Source organism: Scyliorhinus torazame, chromosome 9 (assembly GCF_047496885.1).
Source record: "Scyliorhinus torazame isolate Kashiwa2021f chromosome 9, sScyTor2.1, whole genome shotgun sequence".
Classification (NCBI taxonomy): Eukaryota; Metazoa; Chordata; class Chondrichthyes; order Carcharhiniformes; family Scyliorhinidae; genus Scyliorhinus; species Scyliorhinus torazame.
The window spans coordinates 177,488,856-177,514,066 of NC_092715.1; the positions used below are offsets into that span (position 1 = coordinate 177,488,856).

Genomic DNA, 25,211 nt, shown 5'->3' on the forward strand with positions numbered 1-25,211 from the left:
GATGATGCCGTTTTGGAGGGGGTGGAGCATCCAAAAACAGGTGCCCCCCCACCCACCGATTTCAGCATCAAAACGGATTCTCCAGCCAATCGCCGAATGCGATTTCGGCGTTGGCAATCAGAGAATGCAGCCCATAGTCTCCCAAATGGAGAATTCACCCCATTTTGTTTCAGCTTGGCAAGATTACACAATTAATGTGAGGAACTGGAGGAACCAGGCATTTTTCAGAAAAGAAGTTTGGTTGAGTTTTAGACTGGGATGTGAACATAAGTCAAGCATCTGCTCTTACTGCAGTTTAGTTAAAGATTTGACTGGGGACAGACCAGAAGCAGATTTGCTTGTGAACAAGATAGGCAGTTTCAACAGTGAGTTGAGACAGACAGGAGTTTGCAGTTAATTCTGGAAGTCAAACAATGAAGACAGTTTCTGAAGACTTCAGCTAGAGATCCTGAATTGTTCTGACAGCATTCAGATCTATCTCTTAAACCATTTTCAAAGAACATCTTTTTTAAAAACAAATTTAGAGTACCCGAATAATTTTTTTCCAATTAAGGGGCAATTTAGCATAGCCAATCCACCTATCCTGCACATCTTTGGGTTGTGGGGACAAAACGCACGCAAAGGTGGGGAGGATGTGCAAACTCCACACGAACAGGGACCCAGAGCCAGGATTGAACCTGGGACCTCGACGCCGTGAAAATGAACACCTCTTAAGCAAGTATACCTGGGTCTGCTAACTGTATTTAAAAGTGGATTGAGAGCTGAGATGGTTTTGTTGTTTGAGTGGAAATAAAGATAGCAGTTAAGGGTCATTGTGCCACTGTATTGATTAGCATTGAGTAAGGAGTAATTGGAAGCTATTTTCTTGTGTAATGTTAAAGATATTTTAATTATGTGTTAGTAATAAGGTTTGTTTTAATATACCACATCCCTATGTGTGTGTGAAATCACTCCTGGAGCGAGATATCCTTCCCTCACAAAATTAAAATAAAATATTGGGGTTTCTGCACAGTATCCTAGCCGCTGTTGGGGTCTGGTCTCGGATCGTAATTAAGTACTGATACACTACTTGTAGTCCTTCTTCCAATTGAAGCAATTGGTGGTAAGTTTCCTTGGGTCTTCTCATTCCCTGTTGTAAATAGGGCAAAACCCTTCTTATGCACCAAAACAAGGTGTCTGCTGAACATGTACTGAAGCTACAGCCGTGGAGCAGAGTAACACTGAGAAAATGCACTCCCAATATTTTCTCATTAATTTCTGTGTCCAAAATTAAATGTGTATGTTAGACAGATGAAGATGGGTTCCAAGTATTATTTGACTGAGAATCATAAATTCTTAGAGTGCAGAAGAATGGCCATTCAGCCCATTGAGTCTACACTGACCCTCTGAATGGGCACCCTACCTAGGCCCAATCACTCTGCGCTATCCCTGTTGATTTGTTATGTTGTAGGTGTAACATAAGCGGCTTCCTTGTGGTGCACTTGACAAAGGAGGGTTCAGACATGGCGATAACTTCAACACGTTTATTAAACTATTTACACTTCTATTACTCGGGTTCGGCACTACTGCTAATCCTACTATAGCTACCCATACTGACTAACCAGTTGCTGCAATCCACGTGGTGGGTGTAATATTGAATCAACCCTGTGTCTGTACTCACTGACTGTCTCCACTGGAAAGAGGCAGATCATGTGTGTGGTGTCCTTTATATATGGGTTGGTGTAATGCCCCCCTGTGGTCGTGTCACCTCCGTGTGTATTGTGAATGTCCATTGGTCGTATCCTATCTAACTGATCTATTGATTGAGTGTGTGTGTGATGTCTTTGATGCTCCTTCTAGTGTCTAGCTAGCCTACATGCATTTACATTGACGCAAATCCCCCTTTTTTATATGTTACATATTTTCTGCACGCTTTGAGAAAATTCAACAAAGAACAGGTAGATAAGGTAAGGTATATACAAGTCATGGGAACAGTGATTAAACAATAAGTCCAAATCATTCGTGTGAGTCCAAAAACCATCAATCATCATGGTCAAATGTCTCTCTTGATTATGAACGTCATCAACATCCCTGTGCCACAGGAACCAAGAAGTGGTCAAATCACTTCGCTGTCTGATTTGGAGTCTTTTTCTTTTTCCGATGTTTGTGATGGTGCTGTCGGATGGCATCTTGTAGCTGATAAGGTGTTGACGTCGAAGAGGTACCATCAAGAGTATCATTCGATGTCATGGATGTGCCATATGTTGAAGTTGGATGAAACTGTACATACTGGTTCTGGCCACGTGATGTGCTGGAAGGGTTATCCTGCTGAGAACCGTTGAAGCTTGTCGAATTAGAAACAGAATTGCTGCTCGCATAAATACCTGGTGATGGTGTGAAACTAGAACCTTGCATCTGGTAGGGATATGCCATCTGGCCAGGCTGGGGTGCAGCAAATCCTGGGCTGTAACTAAGGCATCCAGTCTGTAGTGCAAATTGCGCTTGCGGTAGTCCTCCTTCGGTCTTGATTCCATTAATGGGCAATCCGTAGTACTGGCCTGTTTGAGAATATGCTGCGTAGACTGCTGGCTGCTGCATGCCTGAATACTGGGTTTGTCCAGCATGAGCTGTCGTTGGCTACACTGCTGGTGTGGAAAAAATGTGGATATAGCTGTGGTGAATATTGGTCTGTTCCTCTTGGACTGTAGCCGCTGCTTGTTATTACTGACCCAGTGTAATTGTTAAGTGATCCATTTCCTGTCGTTGTGGCATCTGCTGTCACCCTGAGCGTGCCATCACTGAGGTTGCGGCACTCCCTGCCTGGAGTAAAGTCCGGCTTACGTGAATCAGAGTTGACGTTTGGTTGCTCCCCATCTGGAGTCTGGTCTGTTTTAACTAAGTCAGTGTTGGTTTGTTGATGCTCCCCGTCCGGAGTCTTAGCAGGTTCACTGGAGTCAGCTGAGATTTCTTGAAGCTGCACGCCTGGAGTCGGAACATGCAGGAGTGCATTGACTTGTGGAGAGGTTCGAGCAAATGAGGGTGGAGGTATCGTGGTGTCACCGGAGTCACCAGTGGTCTCACAGTGATCGTCCAGTGCCTCTGTACACACTAGCGGAGGTCTGTCACTTTGCACATTTTACATGGGAAGTGGGATGCTGTCGTCACTCGTCTCACATACCGTGGATAGATCCTCAGTAGCTGCTTGTTGTTCACTTGGGTTGGGTAAATTGTCAGAGTCTTCATCTGATGGTGCAAGCAATGTGGGTGGACTCTCATTGTCTTGCTGTTGTCCTTCATTTGGGCTTGGACTGTCATCGTCGCTTTGTTCTTCACTGTTGCATGATAGACCGTCATGGTCGTCCTGCTGTGCACTGGAGCGTGGTAGACTGTCGTAGTCTTCTTGCTGTTTACTTGAGCATGGCAGACTTGCATCATCTGCCGCTAGTTGCTCAGAGGAGGTTGCTAGACCCTCGTGGTCTTGCTCCTGCAAGGACTACGCGTCGGAGTCTTGCGGTGCTTCTGTCGTGGAGGCTGTCCACGAGCTCGCTGCGGCGGCTTGTGACACTGGAGTCACGTCTTGTGTGTGAAAGGACTGCGCTCTGGAGTCTTGCGTTTCTTCTATCGTGGAGTCTGTCCACGAGCTCGCTGTGGAGGCTTGTGACACTGGAGTCAGTTGTTGTTCGTGCAAGGACTGCGCTCTGGAGTCTTGCGTTTCTGCAATTGTGGAGTCTGTCCACGAGCTCGCTGTGGAGGCTTGTGATACTGGAGTCACTTCTTGTTCATGCAAGGACTGCGGTGTGGAGTCTTGCATGTCTTCTTTCGTAGAGTCGGGAACCCTGAGCAGTGCGTGGACCACGCTCTGTGTGGCAGCAGGCCACTCTCTGTGGGCTTGTACCGCTCCCTGTCTCTTGGCTACAGGCTGCAGCATCATCCTGCGCTCATGAGTCGGGATGTCATATCTGCTGGGCTGAAGATCCTCAAATCCGAAGAACGAATCCACGTCTGCATCGGATTCAATACGGGGGTCGTCAATGTGCAACACATCTAGTTGCAGATTGGATTTGGTACTGGGGTAGCCCCCAAGGTGAAAGGTTCATCTGAGTCGTTGTCTTCTAGGACCATATCATCACTGTTTGCGTCGGAGCTGGCATTGGGCTCGCGAGGTCCAGAGAAAATGTAAAGGTCGGTATCAAAGTATTCAAGATCGGAATCATCGGTTTGAGCGTAGGTAACTACTTGTTGCAGGGTTCTTCGGAGGTTAATTTCATTTCCTGCTTTAATTTGAGGCACTGTGCTATCATTCCAGGTGAAGGAAGGTTGTTTTACAGCTTTAAAAGGTTTTTTCTTTGATTTGGGACATTTCCCCTTTAAATGGGCGTTGTCCGGGGCCTCTGACGTCATGGCGCATGTGACGTACTGCGTAGGAATCGATTGTGCATGCGCAGATCGCTGTTCCTTTACTGATGGCCATTTTCGTGATTGCGCCTGCGCGGCGTCTTGCGCATGCGCAAACGGACCTTCCCGTTCTGCACGCTTCTCGTGCAACTGTGCAAGTGCAGACCCTTTAGAAAGATGGCCGCCGACCAAAATCATTCTTTGCTCCGGGATCTCGGCCTCGAGGTGAGTACTGGCGTTTCTCTTACCTTTTCTTGCTGGTTGGAGTGTGCTTTCCTCACAGTATTTGCCGAATTTGTCCAGGACTGCCTGGAAGTCGCTCCTGTTTTGCCCCTTGGAGAACTTGAATTTTAAAAAAGATTTCATCTGCTCTGGCACCGGCGATGGTGAGGAGAAGCTCTGTTTTTTCAGAATCGGCCAGGTCTTCTAGTTCGGCTGCCACCAGAAAGATTTCAAACTTTTGCCGTAATGCCCGCCAGTTTTCGCGGAGATCGCCGTGGCACTGGAGCTGCTGCGGAACCCGGATCTCTAACATCTTGCCTGGGTATTGTTGCTGGTTGTCACTGTACGCTGAGGTATGGCTATCTGGATTGAAACAATTCACTGCTGGTATCATGATTTATTATGTTGTAGGTGTAACATAAGCGGCTTCCTTGTGGTGCACTTGACAAAGGAAGGTTCAGACGTGGAGATAACTTCAACACGTTTATTAAACTATTTACACTTCTATTACTCGGGTTCAACACTACTGCTAATCCTACTATAGCTACCCAGACTGACTAACCAGCTGCTGCAATCCATGTGGTGGGTGCAATATTGAATCAACCCTGTGTCTGTACTCACTGATTATCTCCACTGGAAAGAGGCAGATCATGTGTGTGGTGTCCTTTATATATGGGTTGGTGTAATGCCCCCCTGTGGTCGTATCACCTCCTTGTGTATCGTGAATGTCCATTGGTCGTATCCTATCTAACTGATCTATTGATTGAGTGTGTGTGTGTGATGTCTTTGGTGCTCCCTCTAGTGTCTAGCCAGCCTATATGCATTTACATTAATGCACATCACCACACCTGTAACCTCAAATAACCTTTGGGCACTTAAGGGGCAATTTATCATGGCCAACCCATTTAATCTGCACATCTTTGAACAGTGGGAGGAACTGGAGCACCCGGATCACGCAGACACGGGTGGAATGTAAAACTCCACACAGTCACCCAAGACCTGAGTCGAACCCGGGTCCCTGGTGCTGTGAAGCAGCAGTGCGAACCACGGTGCCACCATGCCGCCCCAACATGTCTGATAGATGCCAACCACAACACGCCATAGAGAGAATATATCTTTCAGGCACATTTCACAGAGGTGGGTTGGTGGCGCAGTGGTTAGCACTGCTGCCTCACGGCACCGAGGACCCGATTTTGATTCCAGCCCCGGGTCACTGCCATGTGGAGTTTGCACATTCTCCCACTGTCTGCGTGGCTCTCACCACCAAAACCCCAAAAGAAATGCAGGGTAGGTGAATTGGCCACGCTAAATTGATCCTTCATTGGAAAAGAAGAATTGGTACTCTAAATTTTTTTTTAAAGGTATACTTCACAGTTTCAGAAATTGTAATTTGCTAATTAACCTGGTTTTGAATCCCACCAAGGCAAATGCCGAAATCTGAATTAAATTAAAATGTAATGTTTCTTACATGGGATGTGGATGTCACTGGTGGATCAGCATGTATTGCCCATCCCTAATTTCCCTTGGACTGACTGACTGGTTTGGCCATTTCAGAGTCAAACACTTTGCTGTGGGTCTGGAGTTACATGTAGGCCAGACCTGGTAAGATGGGAGATTTCCTTCCCTAATGGGGATTACTGAACTAGATAAGTTTTTGCGAATATCAACAATGGTTTCATGATCATCGTTTAGACTTTTAATTGAATTCAAATGTCATCTTCTGCCGTGGTGGGATTCAAACCCAGGTCCCCAAAGCATTTCCCTGGGTATCTGGATTACTAGCCCATCGACAATACCACTATATCATCACCTCCCCTTTATGGAGACATAACAATATTTAGAGTTCGAATCTCATAACATACTCACCTACTAGGGAAAAAAATAAAACCCTCTATAGTTTTGCATGGAAGTGCTTCTGCTGTGCTGAAAATGTTAAAGGAATCAAAATAATGGCGGACTCCAAATTTAACACTGAGGTTTAATTTTGTTTTTAATCCTATAACGCACAAATATTTTGTTTTTATCTTCAAAGGGAATCATCATTAATTCTGTCCCAATATGTCACAAGGAATGAATTTTTCAGATCATCCTGGCCTGTGCTTCAGATGTTAGTTAAGTTAACAGCCTTGAGGCATTTTTGTGCCAAACTAAATACTTAAAAGGGATACATTTCAATCTTTTCTGCCTGGGTGGCCACCTGATAGACCAATAACTACGGTGTGTTTATTGTAGTCTCCATCTTGATCTTCATCCTATTAATTTCTACAACAGGCATATGATTTTTCTCCCCCAGATTACTGACCAGTTGGTGAGCACCCAATTTAATCCAAATAATTGTAACTCTCGGCAATTTGAAGTACTGTTACCTATGGGCTGCTATAGTCTATAAGTCAAACAAACTGACAGATATGAGCAGGAATCAAAGGAGTCATGCATTTATTGTTACTGTCGATGTTGTTGATTTTGCAATAGCGTGATTGGTAATATGACAACATTGTAAAAATGTGAAAAGTAGAGTCAAGATACACAACCACATTTGTCCTGCTTGCTGGCGGGAGGGATAAACTGGCTGCAACAAACCTTCTTGGAAATTATGACTTTACTTGGTCATTCTTGAATAATAGTCTGCGCCCTACTTATGAATTTACTTGAAGTATACAGTCTATTAACATTAAGTAATAGATAAGCTAGAAAAAAAATGTCCAACTAGAACAGATGAGATGTGTTTGTGTTTTCCAAATTTGGATCCAGTTAGGTTACCTTTTTTCTTATTTACAGCGCATGTAAGTCTCCAAATGTAACATTTTATCAAACTTTTAATATTGTTAATTATAAGGCAGTCTCCAGTTCAGACAATTTTTAAAATCTTAATACATGCCCTAAAGCATGGTTTCTGACTAATACCATATTGCACGTGTCACTTTCAGAACAAAATGTTTCAAATAAAGTTGATTTCCCAACCTCCACCACACATGGCGCCGCAATCTTCCCATCCGGAGTGAGTCCACATGAAGAGAGGAACATTGGCCTTTGTACTGTGGTTTCCTGGACCTGGCTCAATTGGAATTGTGTATTCATAGTGAATGCCGTAATTCTGGTCATTAAAGAGGAGCACCTGCAGATTAAAAACAAAAGCAAAAGTCAAATAGGTGCCAAGGGATCATATGTACTCTTGGGAGTTAATTCAATTGCCTATGCACAATGAGGCTTCAGGAAATATAACTAATAAATTAAATAGACACATTAAAAATAAACAGCAATGTTTGGATTGAAAGATGGTGCTTTTATTTACCAATTTTCTCCCCTTTTCTCTTTTTGAAAGCAAAGATTCACGCCAAGAGAACTGACACCTTTTCAATAGCTCACCCATGTGGCCATTCTTCAGGGCGTATCAGCCACAGGAGCCATTAAGAATATGTAATATTTTGCAAATCAAAAGGAATTAACAACATGGAAGCTGTTGGATTTATTAATTGCTTGGGGTCCTTTAAGAAATCAACTAAATACATCCTTGGAAATAAAATGATTTTAGAAATACTTAGTCTGCAAAAAGTATAATCAATGTTATAAAAAATGAGTGAACTATTGAACCCTTAATGTCATATCTGCAAATACAAACAATGTTTTGAAGAATGTTCCATGAAAGTTCTACCTAAAGAAACAATATGCCATTGTACTGAAGACACATTTAGCAAATTGCAACAGTCCAGTAACACAGTAAAGCTAGTGGGCTGGATTCTCTCAAAATTGGGCTATGTCCCCACTGGCGTTCCACTCCCCAGTTTCCTGAGAAAAATAAAAGTTGATTTACTTACCTTCAGGGGGCTAGCAGGGACCCAGAGAGCTTCACGCAACCATGGCTGCTGATACGGGCCCCCGCACTTCCGGTTCCAGGTTTGGGCATGCAGACAATGACGGACTCGGACCGCGGAGGCAGCTCCGTAACATAGGTCTCCCCCCATTGGCCACGCGCCTCTGCATCAGACTGGCCCGATCTGTGCCCCGGTCGCCCATAAGGCTCCCGCCCCAACTCCGCCGGTGCCCGATCACTCCGCCCCCCACTAGGGCAGATGCAGACTGGGTCCGCAGCCGCCATGCGAGAGTTCCAACTGGCTAGACCATGTTAGTTCCACGCCGGGAACTCGGCTGGTCGGGGGCGGAAAATCGCTGGGAGGGCCTCTGGCAATGGCCCCCCAGCCGCGCGGTGTAATTCGTGGACGCGCGGATATTCGGGGCCTGGAGAATCGCCGGAGCAGTGCCAGGCCGGATTCCGTCGGGAAAGTTGATTCTTCGCCTGTTATAACCTGCCTGCTTACCATTGGCTGGGGACTAATGACAATCCCATAATCCTGTGGGAGTATGAGCTTCCCCAATGAGGGGGGCGGAGAAATCATTAGCAGACTCCCTGTATAAATAAAGCTGGCCAGTTTGGAACCAGCCAGGAAGGAGTGAGCAGCAAGCGAAGTTGCTGCTGCTGTTATACATATGTTATTGTAAATAAATGTTATTTCTTTGTATCCTAAAAACTCATGCTGGATTCTTTGTGGCCCTCACAAAACTGGCGACGAGGGTTAAAGTGAATAGCTGTCTACACTGCTGAAGCCATCTCCCTGGATTTTTGTTGGATACAGGTTGGAAGTTGTTTTCTATTACACCATGCTTCTGTACGGACGTTGGGTGTTTTTGATGCTGCGCTGGAAAGCTGGAACCAGTACACACAACGGATGCGTTACTATTTCCGGGCAAAAAAAATCACCGAAAACGAGCGCCAGGTGGTCAAATTGCTCACCACCTGCGGCCCTCATACGTTTGGGGTGATGAGGAGCCTTATGTACCCAGCTGCGCCGGACACCAAAACGTTTGATGAACTTGTGAACTTAGTGGGGCAACATTTTAACCCAACCCCGTCCACAATAGTCCAACGTTACCGGTTTAATACCGCTGAGAGGACCCCATGAGAATCCCTTGCCGACTTTCTATCCAGGCTATGCAGGATTGCGGAGTACTGTGACTATGGTGAGACCTTGTCAGAAAAGTTACGCGACCATTTGGTATTAACAATGCTACCACCCAGAGAAAGTTGTTAGCTGAGCCAACATTGACTTTTCAACAGGCCATTCAAATAGTATTGTCCCGAGAGAGCACAGAACAAGGAGTGCAGGAGCGACAGGGAATGGAGGTGCGTGCCTTGGGGCGCAACCCCTTCCGTCCGAAAACGTCCCCCGCGCACTCCTGCACATTGACTACCTTGGGCGAGGCGACGTCTAATTCGACGCCAGTGGCCGTCGGACATTCCTCCCCGAAGGGAGCCTTCTCCAGAACCAATGGATAAGGAGCCATGTCCGTGTCAGACTTGTAGGCGCCGACGCCGTCGCGGATGCCGGTCCTGGGGGTGCCAGAGGCGCCGTCGTTCCGATTGAAACTGGGACCAGCCCAGGGACCATACCTTCCATGTGGATGAACCTGCGGCGACTACTCCTGAGGACGTGGAGATGGAGGACAACAGCCTGCAGCTGCATTGTGTGGCAGCTCCCTGTGTGGCCCTCATTAAGGTGACAGTACTGGTCAATGGTCACCCGCTTGAGATGGAGTTGGACACTGGTGCAACGGTCCCCGTGATCGCCCAGAGGACATTCGACCGCATCAAGCAGGGTGTACAGACCCTTACATTAACCGACACAAGCCAGGTTGGCCGCCTACATGGGGGAACCATTGGGCATTGCAGGAACTATGATGACCCCTGTTGTTTATGGATGCCAGGAGGGGCGTTTCCCACTTATCGTGGTGTGCGGCCATGAGCCCAGCCTGTTGGGTCGGGACTGGTTGCGCCATTTGCAGTTGCAGTGGCAGCACATCCTCCAAACAGTTTCTGGAGGGTTGACTGAGGTGCTAGGACGATACCCAGATGTATTCCAGCCCGGTTTGGGGAAAATTAAAGGGGCCGTAGCCCATATCCAAGTCGAACCAGGAGCCACGCCGCGCTATTTCCGGGCGCGCCCGGTGCCTTACGCCTTGCTGGAGAAGGTAGAAGGGGAGCTCACTCGTTTGGAGACTTTGGGTATTATCAGGCCCGTGCATTTCGCTGACTGGGCAGCACCAATTGTACCTGTAATGAAGCCAGATGCCACAGTTCGCCTGTGCGGCGACTATAAACTTACAGTGAATACAGCTTCCCGACTCGACCGATATCCAATGCCTCGCATAGAGGATCTCTACGCAAAGCTTGCAGGCGGACTCTCGTTCACAAAATTAGATATCATAGAGTTTCATATCATAGAATTTACAGTGCAGAAGGAGGCCATTCAACAATGCTTGATTCCCTAGGATTACACGGAAACTAGACACCGCAGGATGAACCCAGCACCCATGATCTTCGTCTGGATAATTGCCGCACTTACTGGACTCCAAGCACAAGATACCAAAGACTTTCCACAGCCCGGCGGTCTGTGGTACCGTCCCCCAGATGCAGGGGAATGTCAGAGTGGCACCCTATGGGTGCGCAAGAACACAAGCGTCATATTTGGGTGCCATAACCTTCGAAAAATTTACATAAAGCCCAACGGGTCCACATCAGAATGTGACATTAGCACAACCGGAACAGAAGATTGGTGGGAACTTACTAATGAAGGGTGCCCCAAAATTGGATGTTTAAATAAAATTGCAGGGAACACAGTAAGAATTGGACAAAATTGCCCCGGGACACCCACGAAAGGTAATTTGGCAATACACATAATTATAGTAGGAACTAAGCCAGCTCCGAGCAACACCACCCCACAGACCACCTCCAGTCAGGATACCACACAACAACCGTTAAGAGATAGAGACCGAAACTCCCACCTGGTGGGAAGGTATTGCAAAATGGAACTCACTCTCATACATAATAGAGACCCTCCTCCTGATTGCAGTAATCTATAGTGTAGTCCTCACATTCAAACTCCGTAAATGGAAGGCAAAAGCTTCCCTGCCCCCTATATACACAGTTCGAGCCCCCCTCTTTGGAATCCAATAGAACTCTACTCAGAATGTACAACGTACAAAAAAACTGTGATAACTGCTGCTAAATGGACCCTTTGTGCCTCTGCACTGATGAAATGTGATAAGAAGGAAGAATGTGGTGCTGCTGTTTAAATTTTGTAGATTTTGTGTTGTAGATAAGTTCTTTATGTAAAAACAGCAGCAAAAGTGTAGTATAGCAAGTTTAGTTAGCAACCAACTGTTTAGTATGAATTTAAGTTTAATTAATTTATATGAATTTAATTTGGATATAAAATAGCCAGTTGTAGTGAATTGTTTTAATGAATGTATATGATAAGGTATTAGGTAAAATTGTTCAATGAAGTCTAGGACAGAGTAGAGTATGATCTGAGCTGACTGATCAGTGGCCGACTTGATAAGGTAGACTACGGGATCAAGACTGATCCACCACGCTTTGCATTCCGGATCAAGAGGACGGAATGTAGCCATCCAAAATGGCTGCCCGTAAAGAATGATGGGAATTATGGCCAGGTTTGGGACAGACAAGCTGCAGCTTGTATCTTTGCAAATGGCAGCCCAGAAGTATGCAGGAATTCACATCTGCAAATGGGCCATTCAAGGCGATTAAAGTAACAATGGGACTATCAGGTCCATCGCATCATCTTTCAGACTAGGCAGCACCGAGCTCCTGCTCGGAGCCCTCCCAGGATTGGCACCGAGTGCCCAGCCCAAAAGTGATGTGGCAGTCCCTGATTGAATGTGACCAGAGGGTGGAGCCCTGAGGAATTGATTGACAGTGACCCAGAAACTGTCCACAAAAGGGGCGGCGAAAACTCAAGCCAGATAAAAGACAATGCAGCCATGATTTCTGTCTCTTTGGGACCGGCCTGTGCGCGACCAACTGTAGCAGAACAACCAAGTTCAAGGACCCGCGACCATCCTGAAAAATGAGCCCAGCTGAGACGAACCCAACGACTTCAAACCGACCACGTGGACCCTGATAAAGGCTTTATCTCACACAGTGCCGGTCACTCAAAGTTAAGTAAAGGTCATCTTAGTTGTTAGGTGTAGTTTAGTACGGAGCCGCATGTATTATTGCATAGAGATACAAGTCTTGTGTTATTAATAAGCTGTGTTTTAAGCGAACATACTGGTTGTGTGGTCATTTGGTCAATATAAGAAACTTCTTGTGGTTCACAAAGGGTAAAAAGGCAACAATTGGACAAAAATGAGTTAAAAATGAGTTAAAAGTGGAAAACGTCAAACCTAAACTGGAGGTAGCATAGCTTCTGAACCAGAATTGGGAGTTAAAAAATAGAATACCAGAGTTAAAAAATAGAATACACAGGAACATCTAACCTTGGGGGGCATGCATTTACAATGTGTTCCTGACACCCAGACAACCAAAGCCCATCCATAGTACAGCAGGTTCAGCTACAAAAGCCATGCCTCTACTAGCTAGTGAGGTAACAGGGACCACCCCTGACATAAGTCTTAAAGAAAAAGAAATGAGGGACATCTACAAATCCCTTTTTGATGGTTCCACCCCGTTTTAAAGCAAAAGTAATTGGATCAAACAGTTAAAAAAGAAAACTCCAAAAGAAACCTTAGAGTTAGAATGGGTAACTGAGCCGGATTTTTCCTACTCTTCAGACTCATCAGAACCCAGTAGTGATTCTGAAGTGGAAATTACAAAGGAAAAACTTGAAAAAACAAAGTCCAAAAGAGCCAAAAGCATGTGGCTAGCCCCTTTAAAATCAAAGCGGTATAAGTCCAAGTTAGTAGAAACAGTCTCTTCGAGTGGGGATAAAAGGGTCACCCAAGCCCAATGTACCAATGGTTGGTCCATAAACCAGCTGATCCAGGTACAATTGATAGGTGGTCTAAGGAATTACCTAATCCGTAAAAAGGAGGAATGGGGACATCATAGATATCATAGAATTTACAGTGCAGAAGGAGGCCATACGGTCCATCGAGTCTGTACCGGCCCTTGGAAAGAGCACCCTACCCAAACCCACACCTCCACCCTATCCCCGTAACCCAGTAACCCCACCCCATCCTTTTTGGATACTAAGGGCAATTTAGCATGGCATCCACCTTACCCGCACATCTTTGGACTGTGGGAGGAAACCGGAAGAAACCCACGCAGACACGGGGAGAATGTGCAGACTCCGCACAGACGATGACCCAAGCCACGATTCGAACCTGGGACCCTGGAGCTGTGAAGCAACTGTGCTAACTACTGTGCTACCGTGCTGCGACATGGGAAGGGCTCTAAAGAATGTGACAGATTTACAACCTCCACCCGTTGGATGGATTTCACGTTTTGTCGGTAATAGCCCCTAAACGGTAAAGTGTACTGCTTTCTAGAGATGTTAATGAAGCATTAGGGGAGGATGAGCAGTGATTAGATGCTGGATGGTATGTAATTAAACAATGGTTGTTAAAATACAACCCGCCAAAAACTGCCTGGACATAGATTATTGCTTGTATGAAAAAGAGGACAGAAGAAGCATTAGAATATGAAGAAAGATTTAGGGAAGTATTGACAGAGCACTCAGGAACAGAATTTCCAGAGGGACAGGAGTCTTGGGATAACACTTGAGCCATTAAAGTCTGCATTTATTACAGGTTTAAAGACAGATGTGTCTAATGCATTTAAATTGGTGCTTCCTGAATGGGATCAAATAGCAACAGCATATGCACTGTTAATAAATCGATGTGCTCAAATCGACTGGGATTTGGATACTAAGATCCGAGTTTTCCAAACAGAGACACAACCTAAAATTGTATTGGTCTAGTCAATGAATAATGCTATGTCTAATTCGAATGCTCCATTAGAGTCAAAATCCGTAAGAGGAAAATGTCATTTTTGTGGAAAGGAAGGACATTGGGCTCGGTCGTGTCAGGCTAAACAACAGGGGCGTCAGGGACAGGATGTTCTTTATGGGTCCCACCCAGCCCTTCCGTACATGATACCACCTGGTGGAATGTATTACCCAGGGCCCTTTATGCCTCCGAATCCTGCCCCCGCTTCCAATCCTACACCTCCGTTTAACCCACAATATCCACCATACAAGCCCGAGGAAGAGTCAGATACATTGGATGAATTTAAGAAATTATCACCACAACATAGGGCAGCCCACACTCAGTCCCTCTGTCCCTGCCTCTCTTCACGCCTTAATTGAGAATAGAAGAGATGGATTGTATATATTAATGAGGGTGGACGGTGTAGAAGTGGATTGCCTTTTCTATACAGGAGCAGAGTTAACATGCTTTCCTCTGGAATATGGAAATGTATTTTCTCTGGATTACAAACCTATGTCGATAGAATTCATTCCGCGCGAACTAATTTCTCCAGTCTGGATAGGCCAAGTGGACCAGCCTGTTCTGCGTCTGGATATCCTATCCCAATTGAATTCTTCCCTAAGCTTTGAAAATGGCAAAGTAACATGGGGAATCAGAACATTCAGGAAAGATCAGCTTTCCGAACATTAACCCGTCCTCAATTGAAGGGATTTTACCCTTAGTAAATAACTGGAGGAAAGAGGGGCGTTAGTTAAAACACACAGCTCATCATATAGTCCAGTTTGGCCTGTAAAAAAGGCAAATGGTACATGGCATCTGACTATTGACTACCAAAAGGCAAACCAGTGTACTGATAAGAAAGCCCCTCTGGAGGCTGACCCTTCAGCTATTTTCAATGCTTTGACGCCAGAACTTGAATGGGTTTCAGTTATCGATTTGGCGAATGGTTTTTGGTCAGTACAAAATGACTGTTTTGGTCAATAGCACAGGATGTACAACCTTGGTTTGCATTTACTATTCAGCAGCAACAATACACCTGGACAAGATTAGCACAGGGTTTTCACAATAATCCTACTGTATTCCATATGTATGACAAAATCATTTGAGGGAGCTACCTGAGTTGCCCTCTCCCATTATCCAGTATGTAAATGACATTCTGTTAGCTACCATAAAGGAAGAAGATCATGAGAAAGATTTATGTATTTAGCTGGATCACCTCAGTCAAGGGGCTGCCAATATGGCCAAAGCACAAATTGCTCAAATTGCTCTATTTAAGTCAGAAAATTTCAACGGGCAATAGACAACTAACTCAAGATAGAACAGAGGCAATTCAAATTGCTAAAACTAAAGCGCCACTATTGAAGAGCTGAGGGCCGGGATTTTCCGTAGCCAATGACAATTCTACAGCCTTACACAAAATTTCTGCTGAAATGCTAGCCACCCGTACTGTGATTTTACAAAATCGAACGGCTATTAATTATATTCTCACTGAAAAAGGTGGGTCATGTGTCCTGATTGGGCCAGAATGCTGTACTTAAAATTCCAGATAGCTCCAAAGAGGTCACTGATTTGGCAAATCATATCCAAAATTAGGCTGAAAAACTTAAACAACCAGAGTCTAACACTCTTTGGGGTTGGGCTACCGGGGGGCTAGGATCCTTGGGAGCCTCAGTGGTGCAAGGTTTGGTCATGTTCTCTGTACTTATTTTTGCTATATATCTTGTATTCCTGACAACCAAATGTAACTGTAAGAGGATGTCAAGAGGTCCAGAAACAACAATAACTTTACAGGATATGAGAGGCTCTTACTATTAACTCTTTACCATTAACTTTTATTTTTACTAACTCTAAACGCTTGTAACCCTTTTTTTAAGAAGCACCCATTCCACTGTTGAAGGCTGTTCCTAAAATAAAAGGATCATCAACAACAACTGTAAATGTGTTTTCCTTAGTTTATATCTCTTCTGCTTAATTCTTTTATTTTATCATTACTAATTTATTAATTGATTTATTCTATTAAGTTTAGAATAATAAAAAGGAGGGGGTGTTGTATTGATTAATTGCTTAGGGTCCTTTAAGAAATCAAGTAAATACATACTGGGAAATAAAACGTATTTTAGAAATACTTAGTCTGCAAAAAGTATAATCAATGTTATAAAAAATGAGTGAACTATTAAACCCTTAAGGTCATGTCTGCAGATACTAACAATGTTTCGAAGAGTGTTGTTAAAAAGAAATAACAACATGGGAGCCTTAAAGTGAGAGTGGAAAGAGGAGGCAAGCTGAAGAGAAAGATTTTCATCTTTTCTATCATAGCATTTCAACCCAGGTCGTGGTGGTGAATACATTCGGGCTTAAATTTAAATTGGTTCAGTCGAGCAATATAGAGTTCTGTGCCGGATCTGCCTGGGTATTCAGGCATTGGCCACCTGAACTGAGCACTGGCCTCATTTCAAAATTTAAATAAGGTTTCTGCATCCATTTCTAGCCTACTTTAGGAAATTTGTTATGCAAAGTCCAAGTGGTATTGCTCTATACTTTAACCTAACCTTACAGGGACTGCTGAAGACTGCTCAAAAATATTTCAAACATTGAATTCCATTTGGTGTTGGAAGAAGCAAGATCATAATTGCTCCTTCCTAAACATATTGTGAGTGGCGTGGATGCCATCTACTTTTGGCTGGCTCCCAACTGACCAACTATGTTGGGATAGCTGACTGACATTCATTCATAACTTGCTTGAATCATCATGTTGAAAAGAGGATTATTTCAGGCTTTTCCATTCTTTGGAAGTTTGGAGTGGGTGGACAGGGGGATGGGAGGGAGATGGGCATGGATGGGAGATTGGGAGATGGGGAGGCCTAAGAAATGTACATCCTTCTATATGGAATCCAATGTACCACATGGTGCTGGATTTAACAGTGTGCTGGAGTCCCTACGCCCCTCCTGGCTGAAACATCAGTTCAGGCAGGGCTTCCGTCACTCAGGAACAGGTAGTCCTGCCTCAGTAAGTTGTGGACCAATCTGAGGCTGCCAGCTCTCCAGTTCAGACATCACCACTGGGGGTGGTGTCACTGACGGCATTGCAGTGAGGTTGAGAAGAGTCTCGTTGTGCTGGATCCAGCCCTGACAAGGGTAGGAGGGCAACCTTGGGGAGGGATTACACCTTGGATGGGACCCTCTGGTTAAGGAGGGAAAGATGCCCAGCAACCATCAGCCCACATAGGGAGATCTGACAGGCTGGGTGCTTGCCATGTGACTCTCCCACCACTGCTTAAATCCCATTTCCTTAATTGGATCACTTGTGTGTGGGTTGTCTGAAAATCTGCCCAAAAGGGGGCTGTAAAATCTCTTAACTAGCTTTGGATCTTCCATAACCTTGAGCTGGTGCACAGCTGCGGCCTAGTGCTTTACCACAACCTGGAGCAATAATTTGAGGATCTAATCTGAAACAATATCATTTGCCAACTGCTTCATTTCACAAAATGCAATTCTCAATGCAATTTCATTTTTAGTCGGGCCATACTGAGTCCAGAATCTCATTAATTTCAGAACAGTCCATAGTACTGAGATTCACAGACAACATTGTTGGTTTGACATCACCTCAAAGGCATCTGGCCCCACCATGGTGAGGAAAACATTTACTTTATCCTCATCTATTTTATTTGCATTGCTGCCAAACTTGTAACCTTTATCATAATTATACCAGCCCTCTTTGTTCGCGTTGAATTCTCCTATCGTCTCCAAATATGTCTTCAGTGTTATGTACAGTGCTGACTCACTGTGTACCTACCTATACAATGTGCACACACAGCAATCTTTCAAAGTGCTCAAACTTCCTCAAAATCAACTTTAGAAGTTTGAAACAATTGTGTCACATTGTTCTTAAGCTCTTAATTTCTCAAATGAACTGTAAAAAGAAATTCCATCCCAGCTTCGTCACGGTCTTCCTGTTGTGTATTGCACTGAGCCTAAAGACATTTTCAACTGCAGGCAGCCATTACCGAACTAACTTTATTTCCACCTCCCAGCAGACAGGGCAGCAGTAAGCGATCGGAATACGCTACACCATTACTATTAATTATCCTGAAAGTTTCAGCATCACGACTGTTCCATCCTAGCTCTGCAGCCATTTTCCTGAAACGGGCCTGTGGCAGCTCTAACCACATGCTCATATAACATCTTCGAAACGTTGGTGTTGACTCGGCTTTGCCAGTAATTTTGATTCTAATATTTACATTCTGCTGAACATGTACCTCATAAGTAATGATTTTATCCCTCCTATTGCCAGTTGTAATTAACAGAATGCATTCACTGCCGTTTGTGGCTCCATCTTAATTTCCAGGCAAATTATGATTTTTTTTTTTTTAATGTATTTTTTTCTAAACTTATATAAAAGGTTACAAAACATAGACAATTCGGGGAGTATACTCCCCTACACACAATTATACAGTTTGTACAAATATTTCCTTTTTCACCCACTCCTCCCTCCCTTCTCACCCCTCCCGCGATGAACAGCTCCTCAAACACGGTCACGACCATCCTCCCCCACTATCCTTGTCAGCAACGCAAACACTCCTGACCAAAATCTCACCAACTTTTCGCAGCCCCAGAACATATGAACATGATTCGCTGGTGCCCGCTGTGATGATATTCAAACATACATAATGATAGACAGAGCAACGGACCAATTAGCACACATAACACGACAGCCAATAACAGACAAGAGCAGACACAGTATAAAACAAGAAACACAACATTTCCTGGGCAGTCCATCTGGAGACGGCACAGGGCCAGGACCTCAAAGCAAGACACTCACACAGTCACAACGTGCTGAGTACCAAGTCTGACGTATAAATAGTTGAATGGAATAAAACTGCGTTGTACCAATCGCAATCGTGTTGGTTCGTCTGTACCTCAGAGCACCCAACACTTCACCCGCCACACTTTTCACACTTGTCTGCCATTCCCTGGAAGGACCCACTCATTCTTGCCTGAGTCATATGTACCCGTTGTACAACCTGTATCAGGCTCATCCGTCCAGTAATAGTGTAGCAGGTTCGGCAACGCCAACCCTCCTTCTGCCTGTGTCTCTGTAACAGGGTCCTCTTAACCCTTGGCACCTCCCCTGCCCATACAAAGTCTGAGATAATCATATCCAGTTTTCAAAAGCAGGCCTTCGGTGCAAAGATCGGATGTGCGGATGTGTCTGGAATATGAACAAGAACCTCGGCAGAATGCTCATCTTCATCACTCAGATCCTCCCTGCCAGAGTTGGGTGCGATATGTCCCACCTCTTCAGATCCTCCTTGTCATAATATACACACGAGTATATGATGGTGCACAGACAGACAGTGAGTGACACAAAGGATGACCAATGAACATACAGAACACAGCTGCCAATCACCAGACAGGACACGGCCACTATATAACCAGGGGGCACTAGTTTTCCCGCTCTCTCGGGATGCAGCCTCTGAGACAGTCAGAGCCTGTGAGCAACAACTAGAACATACACCATGTGGTAGTAAGATAGTCTGGTCAGGTTAGCCTCAGGTCTCCAGTCAAGTCAGCAGAGTGTCAACTCACAGTTCAAGCATGTTTAATAGTTAAGAGTTTAATAAAATAGAGTTGCATTTCTTCAAGTGTTGGAAGCCTGTCTCTCTCTGCTACCGTAAACGCAGTCCTCGCAGGCCCAGCTTACCCAACACATCATGGTACCAGTGAGTTATGCTCGAGTTTGACGGACCTATCTTGAGATAGTCTGCCTTTGACCAGCGATCAGCCATCCGGTAACATGGACAGCGTCTGCCCTCCCCCGCCCCTCCGCATCGCCGGCAACCTCGGTGCAAACTGGAAGATTTTTAAGCAGAAGTTTCAGCTGTATCTTGGAGCCATCAACCTCGAGGCCGCATCGGATAGCAGAAAGATTGCCCTCTTCCTCTCTACAGCCGTGGACCACGCTATCCACATTTTTAACTCCCTCGCCTTTGCTGAAGGTGAGGACAAGACAAAGTTCAAAACAGTCCTTCTGAAGTTCGACAGCCACTGTGACATCAAAGTCAACGAGAGCTTTGAACGCTATGTGTTCCAGCAGAGGCTTCGTTTACACATCTGTACATATTGTTTCTTCCTAATTTGTTGTATGCACTCTATCTGCACTAGACACCTTCCCATGTAAATACATCCTACTTGTGACAATAATAAAGATTATTATTATTATTTTCAAATAAACCCACCCACTCCTTAACTATTCGTATCTTACCCATTGACCTGGGGGCTCAATCTACCTATCCTTGGCTCTAGGACACAATTAAAATCTCTTCCCATAACCAACTGCTGTGTGACTAGGTCCGGGAACGCTGCCAGCAACCCCCTCATAAAACCTACATCATTCCAATTTGGCGCATATACATTCACCAGCACAACCGGCATCCCCACTAATACCCCACTCATCATCACCTATCTCCCACCCGGGGCCCTCACTTCCTTCGCGCTCACAAAGCCTCTTTACTTGATCATCAAAGTGGCCACCCCCCGCGACTTTGAATCAAACCCCAACTGGAAAAACCTGACCCACCCATCCCTTTCTTAGCCTAACGTGGTCCTTCACGGCGAGGTGCTTCTCCTGCAGAAAGACCACCTCTGCTTTTAAACTCCTTAGGTGCGCAAAGACCCAAGATCTTTTCACCGGTTCGTTGAGCCGTCGCACGTTCTATGTTATCAGCCGTACCGGGGGCTTATGCCTTCATTCCCCTCTACCATCTGCCACCATCCTCCCCTTTTGTTTCTACCCCCGTTAACTTCACCCTCTACCGGGCCCGTCCAAGATGGCCCTTTTCTCCACCCCTGACCATGTTTTTTCTCCAACCTCGCATCTCCCCCCCCCCCCCCCCCCCACCCCATGGCCACCTCTCTCGGCGTTCTCCCCCACCTCACATTCGTTCACCAGCTTTACCTGGAGAGGGGGGGCACATCCGTCCCCTTACAGACTTTTCACCCCTGCTACCCTTTGTCAACTTAACAGAAAAAAGACGAAAACCCCCCCACATCGGAGGAAAAGAAAAAAAAAACAACTCCCTCCAACCCCCACTCTACCCATATTCTCCAATATTCCAGAGTGTTGAAACCCGCACTATGTTTTGCCGGCTCAGCTCCAATGTCCTGGTATATTCGGACCTTGTTCCCCTGCCATTCGCAGTTCCACTTCTCCCTGGCCCATTGCAGGATCTTCCCTTTCTCCACAGACTTGTGGAGTCTCATGGTCACCTCCCGCGTCGGCTCCCCAGCTTTTGGCTTCCGCCTCAGAGACCTGTGCGCTCTGACCACCTCAGGGGCCTTGTCCAGCACCCCCTCCTCCACCAGCCCCGCCAGCATCCTCGAAAAATACCTCGTGGCACTCGCACCTTCCACTCCTTCAGGGATGTCACCTATTTGCAGATTCTGCCTCCTCAACCTGTTTTCCTGCTCCTCCACCTTTGCTCTCAATGTCTTGCAAAAGGTCTCCTAAGGGCCCCACCTCCGCCCCCAGTGCCACCACTCTATCACCTTCTCAATCTCTCAGATCTGTGACCCTTGAGCCTCCAGACATTTTTCCACCCTCTCCATTGAACCCTTTAGAGGTGCCACAGCCCCTTTGATGGTCTTCGATCAATCCTTCTGCATCTCCCTTCCTGTGCTAACGGAACTCGTCCTTGATGAAGGCCATTAACTGTTCCATCTGGGGCTTTCCAACTTGCACTGACCCTACCCCCTCCGCCATCTTTCTACTAGCTGCTGCGCCACAGGTCTCTTCCAACTCCTTGGCCAGAGCTTTCACCTTCGTCTGCCAGGTTTGATAACCAGCAGACATGCCACTCATAGGGGGAAGTTCTCCTCCAACCTTCAGTTACACTTTTCCGTCAAAGTTACACCCGATTTTGGGCAAAAACAGTTATTTTCTACACCTTTAAACAGGTGCTGCCCTGTGTGCGACCACTCACACCATGGCCACCACCGAAGTCCCAGACAAGCTATGATATAGCGAGATAGTGTGGCAATAATTTATTGAGGTTATGCTCCCCGTGTAGAACTGCATTAGATGGGAGGTCACAGACAGGAATATAACACTATTGATTGGATTCTGCAACCTGCTCTTCCACCTGGCAAGTCCCTGCCCGGAATTGAAGGTTAAAGTTACCCGTTACAAGTAGACTATTTCCTCTGTCATTTCCATTGATCAGTGCATTAAGGAATTAGCTAGATTTTCCACCCATTGACTATGAATGGGCAAATATCTAGCCACAATATTTTGGCTGGAAATTGCATTCAATATTTAGCAGATTTGAATCACTTTCCAGTACCAATCGCTTGCTGTTCCACTGTGTACTTTCCTGCTGTTTTTGGTCTCGTGAGGCTATAACCAAATTTGTAATTTATACAGAATAAAGCTCATTATGTTCTCAGATTGTTACGTCCTGTCTCGCTGCTAAATGGGCCAGCCGCATGCTTTGATTTTTTGGTACAAAACCAGTGAGAACCAGCTCTTAGATACAGTATTTGAACTTTGAATTTGTGCATTTATAAGAAGTAGTAAAGAATCTAATGAACACAATGTGAATTGTAAGTCTGTTGCAAATTTTTTCTATTTCAATACATGGTAATCTATAACAAAGATGTACTTTTGCTTTTTGACATTCTATTGGTTACAAACCGATGGGCGAGTGGTGGTGCAGGGTACAACCTCTGGCCTGAATGGTGACACTTGATGTGCCCCAGGACTGATTTCATAGAATCATAGAATTTACAGTGCAGAAGGAGGTCATTTGGCCCATCGAGTCTGCACCAGCCCTTGGAAAGAGCACCCTACCCAAGCCCACACCTCCACCCTATCCCCACACCTCCACCGTACCCCCGTAACCCCCAACTAACCTTTTTTGGACACTCAGGGCAATTTAGCAAAGTCAATCCACCTAACCTGCACATCTTTGGACTGTGGGAGGAACCCGGGGCAACCGGAGGAAACCCACGCAGACATGGGGAGAACGTGCAGACTCCGCACAGACAGTTACCCAAGCCGGGAATCGAACCTGGGACCCTGGAGCTGTGAAGCAACTGTGCTAACCACTGTGCTACCGTGCTGCCCATGGTGTTGGATCTGGAAAGTGGTGCAGAGCTGCTGGTGAATCATCCGTGAATACCGAGCTGCTGCTGGCACCACAGTGTACTCAGTTGAGTGATGAAGGGCGGGTGATTGAGCGTCTTTGACTGGAGGTTGACCTCTGGCATCAGCAGCTGGGAGGGTCAGTAGTATTGTCCGTGGGGTGAAGTAACATTGGCTGCAGGGAGAGGTAGTGGTAGCCGGGGATGAACAATTGGGTCTCAGGCCAGGAATTCATAGATGGAGAGAGCAATAGGCAGTCAGGACGCAAGGGGAAGGAGCGACCCTGTTCTTTAACGTGGGATTAAGACGGGTACTTTCATTCCTTCTTGTCCCACATCCTGTTGGTTAGAACCATGTGGCTGGGCGAGTGGTTTACTGGAGCAATCAAACGTCGACCACCGAACCTGTAGGAAGTGATGGACTCAACATAATTAATTCTTCTCTCTCAATGTTGCCATCGGAGGTCTTCTGGTGCAATGGGTAGAGTACCTGTCCCTGAGCCAGAGGTTCCGGGTTTGAGTCCCACACCAGGATTTGATGCTCAAGGAAGGTGCGTTCATAACACGGCCAACAGGTTGAGTGTCAACCTGCAAAACCCTTCCAATAGACCAATGGCTGCAAATCCTTCCAATAGACCAGGGCAGCACAGTAGCACAAGTGGATAGCACTGTGGCTTCACAGCGCCAGGGTCTCAGATTCAATTCCCCGCTGGGTCACTGTCTGTGCGGAGTCTGCACGTTCTCCCCGTGTGTGCGTGGGTTTCCTCCGGGTGCTCCGGTTTCCTCCCACAGTCCAAAGACGTGCAGGTTAGGTGGATTGGCCATGATAAATTGCCCTTAGTGACCAAAAAGGTTAGGAGAGGTTATTGGGTTACGGGGATAGGGTGGAAGTGAGGGCTTAAGTGGGTCGGTGCAGACTCAATGGGCCAAATGGCCTCGTTCTGCACTGTATGTTCTATGTTCTGACGGTAAGAGTGGGAGATTCTCCTCCTGGTCAGCCATTCTTGAAGCCTCTGGCAACAGACTAGCGACCTGTTCTGGAAAAAATTTGCTTTGGAACAGATGAAAGTCTGCCTTGTGTACCATTAGGTGCAGGAAGTGAAACACGAATGAACAACAAATGTTGTCTTTTTGCACTCTTTCTGCCAGTGCAATCTACTGTCCCAATGTAGTGGGCGGCACACTTGTAGCTCGTTCATACAGGAAGATCCCGGATCTTCCAAGCAGCAGCAATGTTGGTCCGATTGTCCCTGCATTCGAAAATTTCTCCAACCTGACACTGCCCAGTTTTCACAGAAATGGACAGGACAGCACCCCTGGGGAACTCCATCAAAGTGGAATAGAATTGGAGGAAGACAGGACCAGTTTCTTTTTGGGTGAATAGTTATCATATGGTAAGGTTAAAAGTTCAGTCCTAATGTTAGTGAATGTGTAAGGGCCTTCCTGTTGATGCCCTTATTAATTTATTTTATTATGCCGTTTTCATTTTTGATCCATGGATGTTTAACGGATACATACTTCTTCGGGCAGAGGAAGTGAGGGAGTCAAACTTTACAACATCATACACTGTGCCAGTTTGAACAGCAGAACTCAGACTTTTTGCCATCTGCGTGATCGGAGGAACTTGGTTCAATTGGTTGGCTGGTGGCCAATGAATTGGCCAAGAGGCTATATTCAGTCCAGCGACAGGTGGT

General features: G+C 45.8%; 1 protein-coding gene across 1 annotated transcript in view; it reads right to left on the minus strand.

Annotated features, from left to right (window-relative positions):
- The window catches only part of LOC140429605 (A disintegrin and metalloproteinase with thrombospondin motifs 19-like), a 789,098-nt gene that overhangs the window by 139,178 nt on the left and 624,709 nt on the right, over positions 1 to 25,211 (minus strand). The window contains exon 18 of the mRNA XM_072516849.1: positions 7,558 to 7,711. Within this exon, the coding sequence (XP_072372950.1) occupies positions 7,558 to 7,711 (154 nt within the window). The remainder of the gene's footprint in view (positions 1 to 7,557; positions 7,712 to 25,211) is intronic.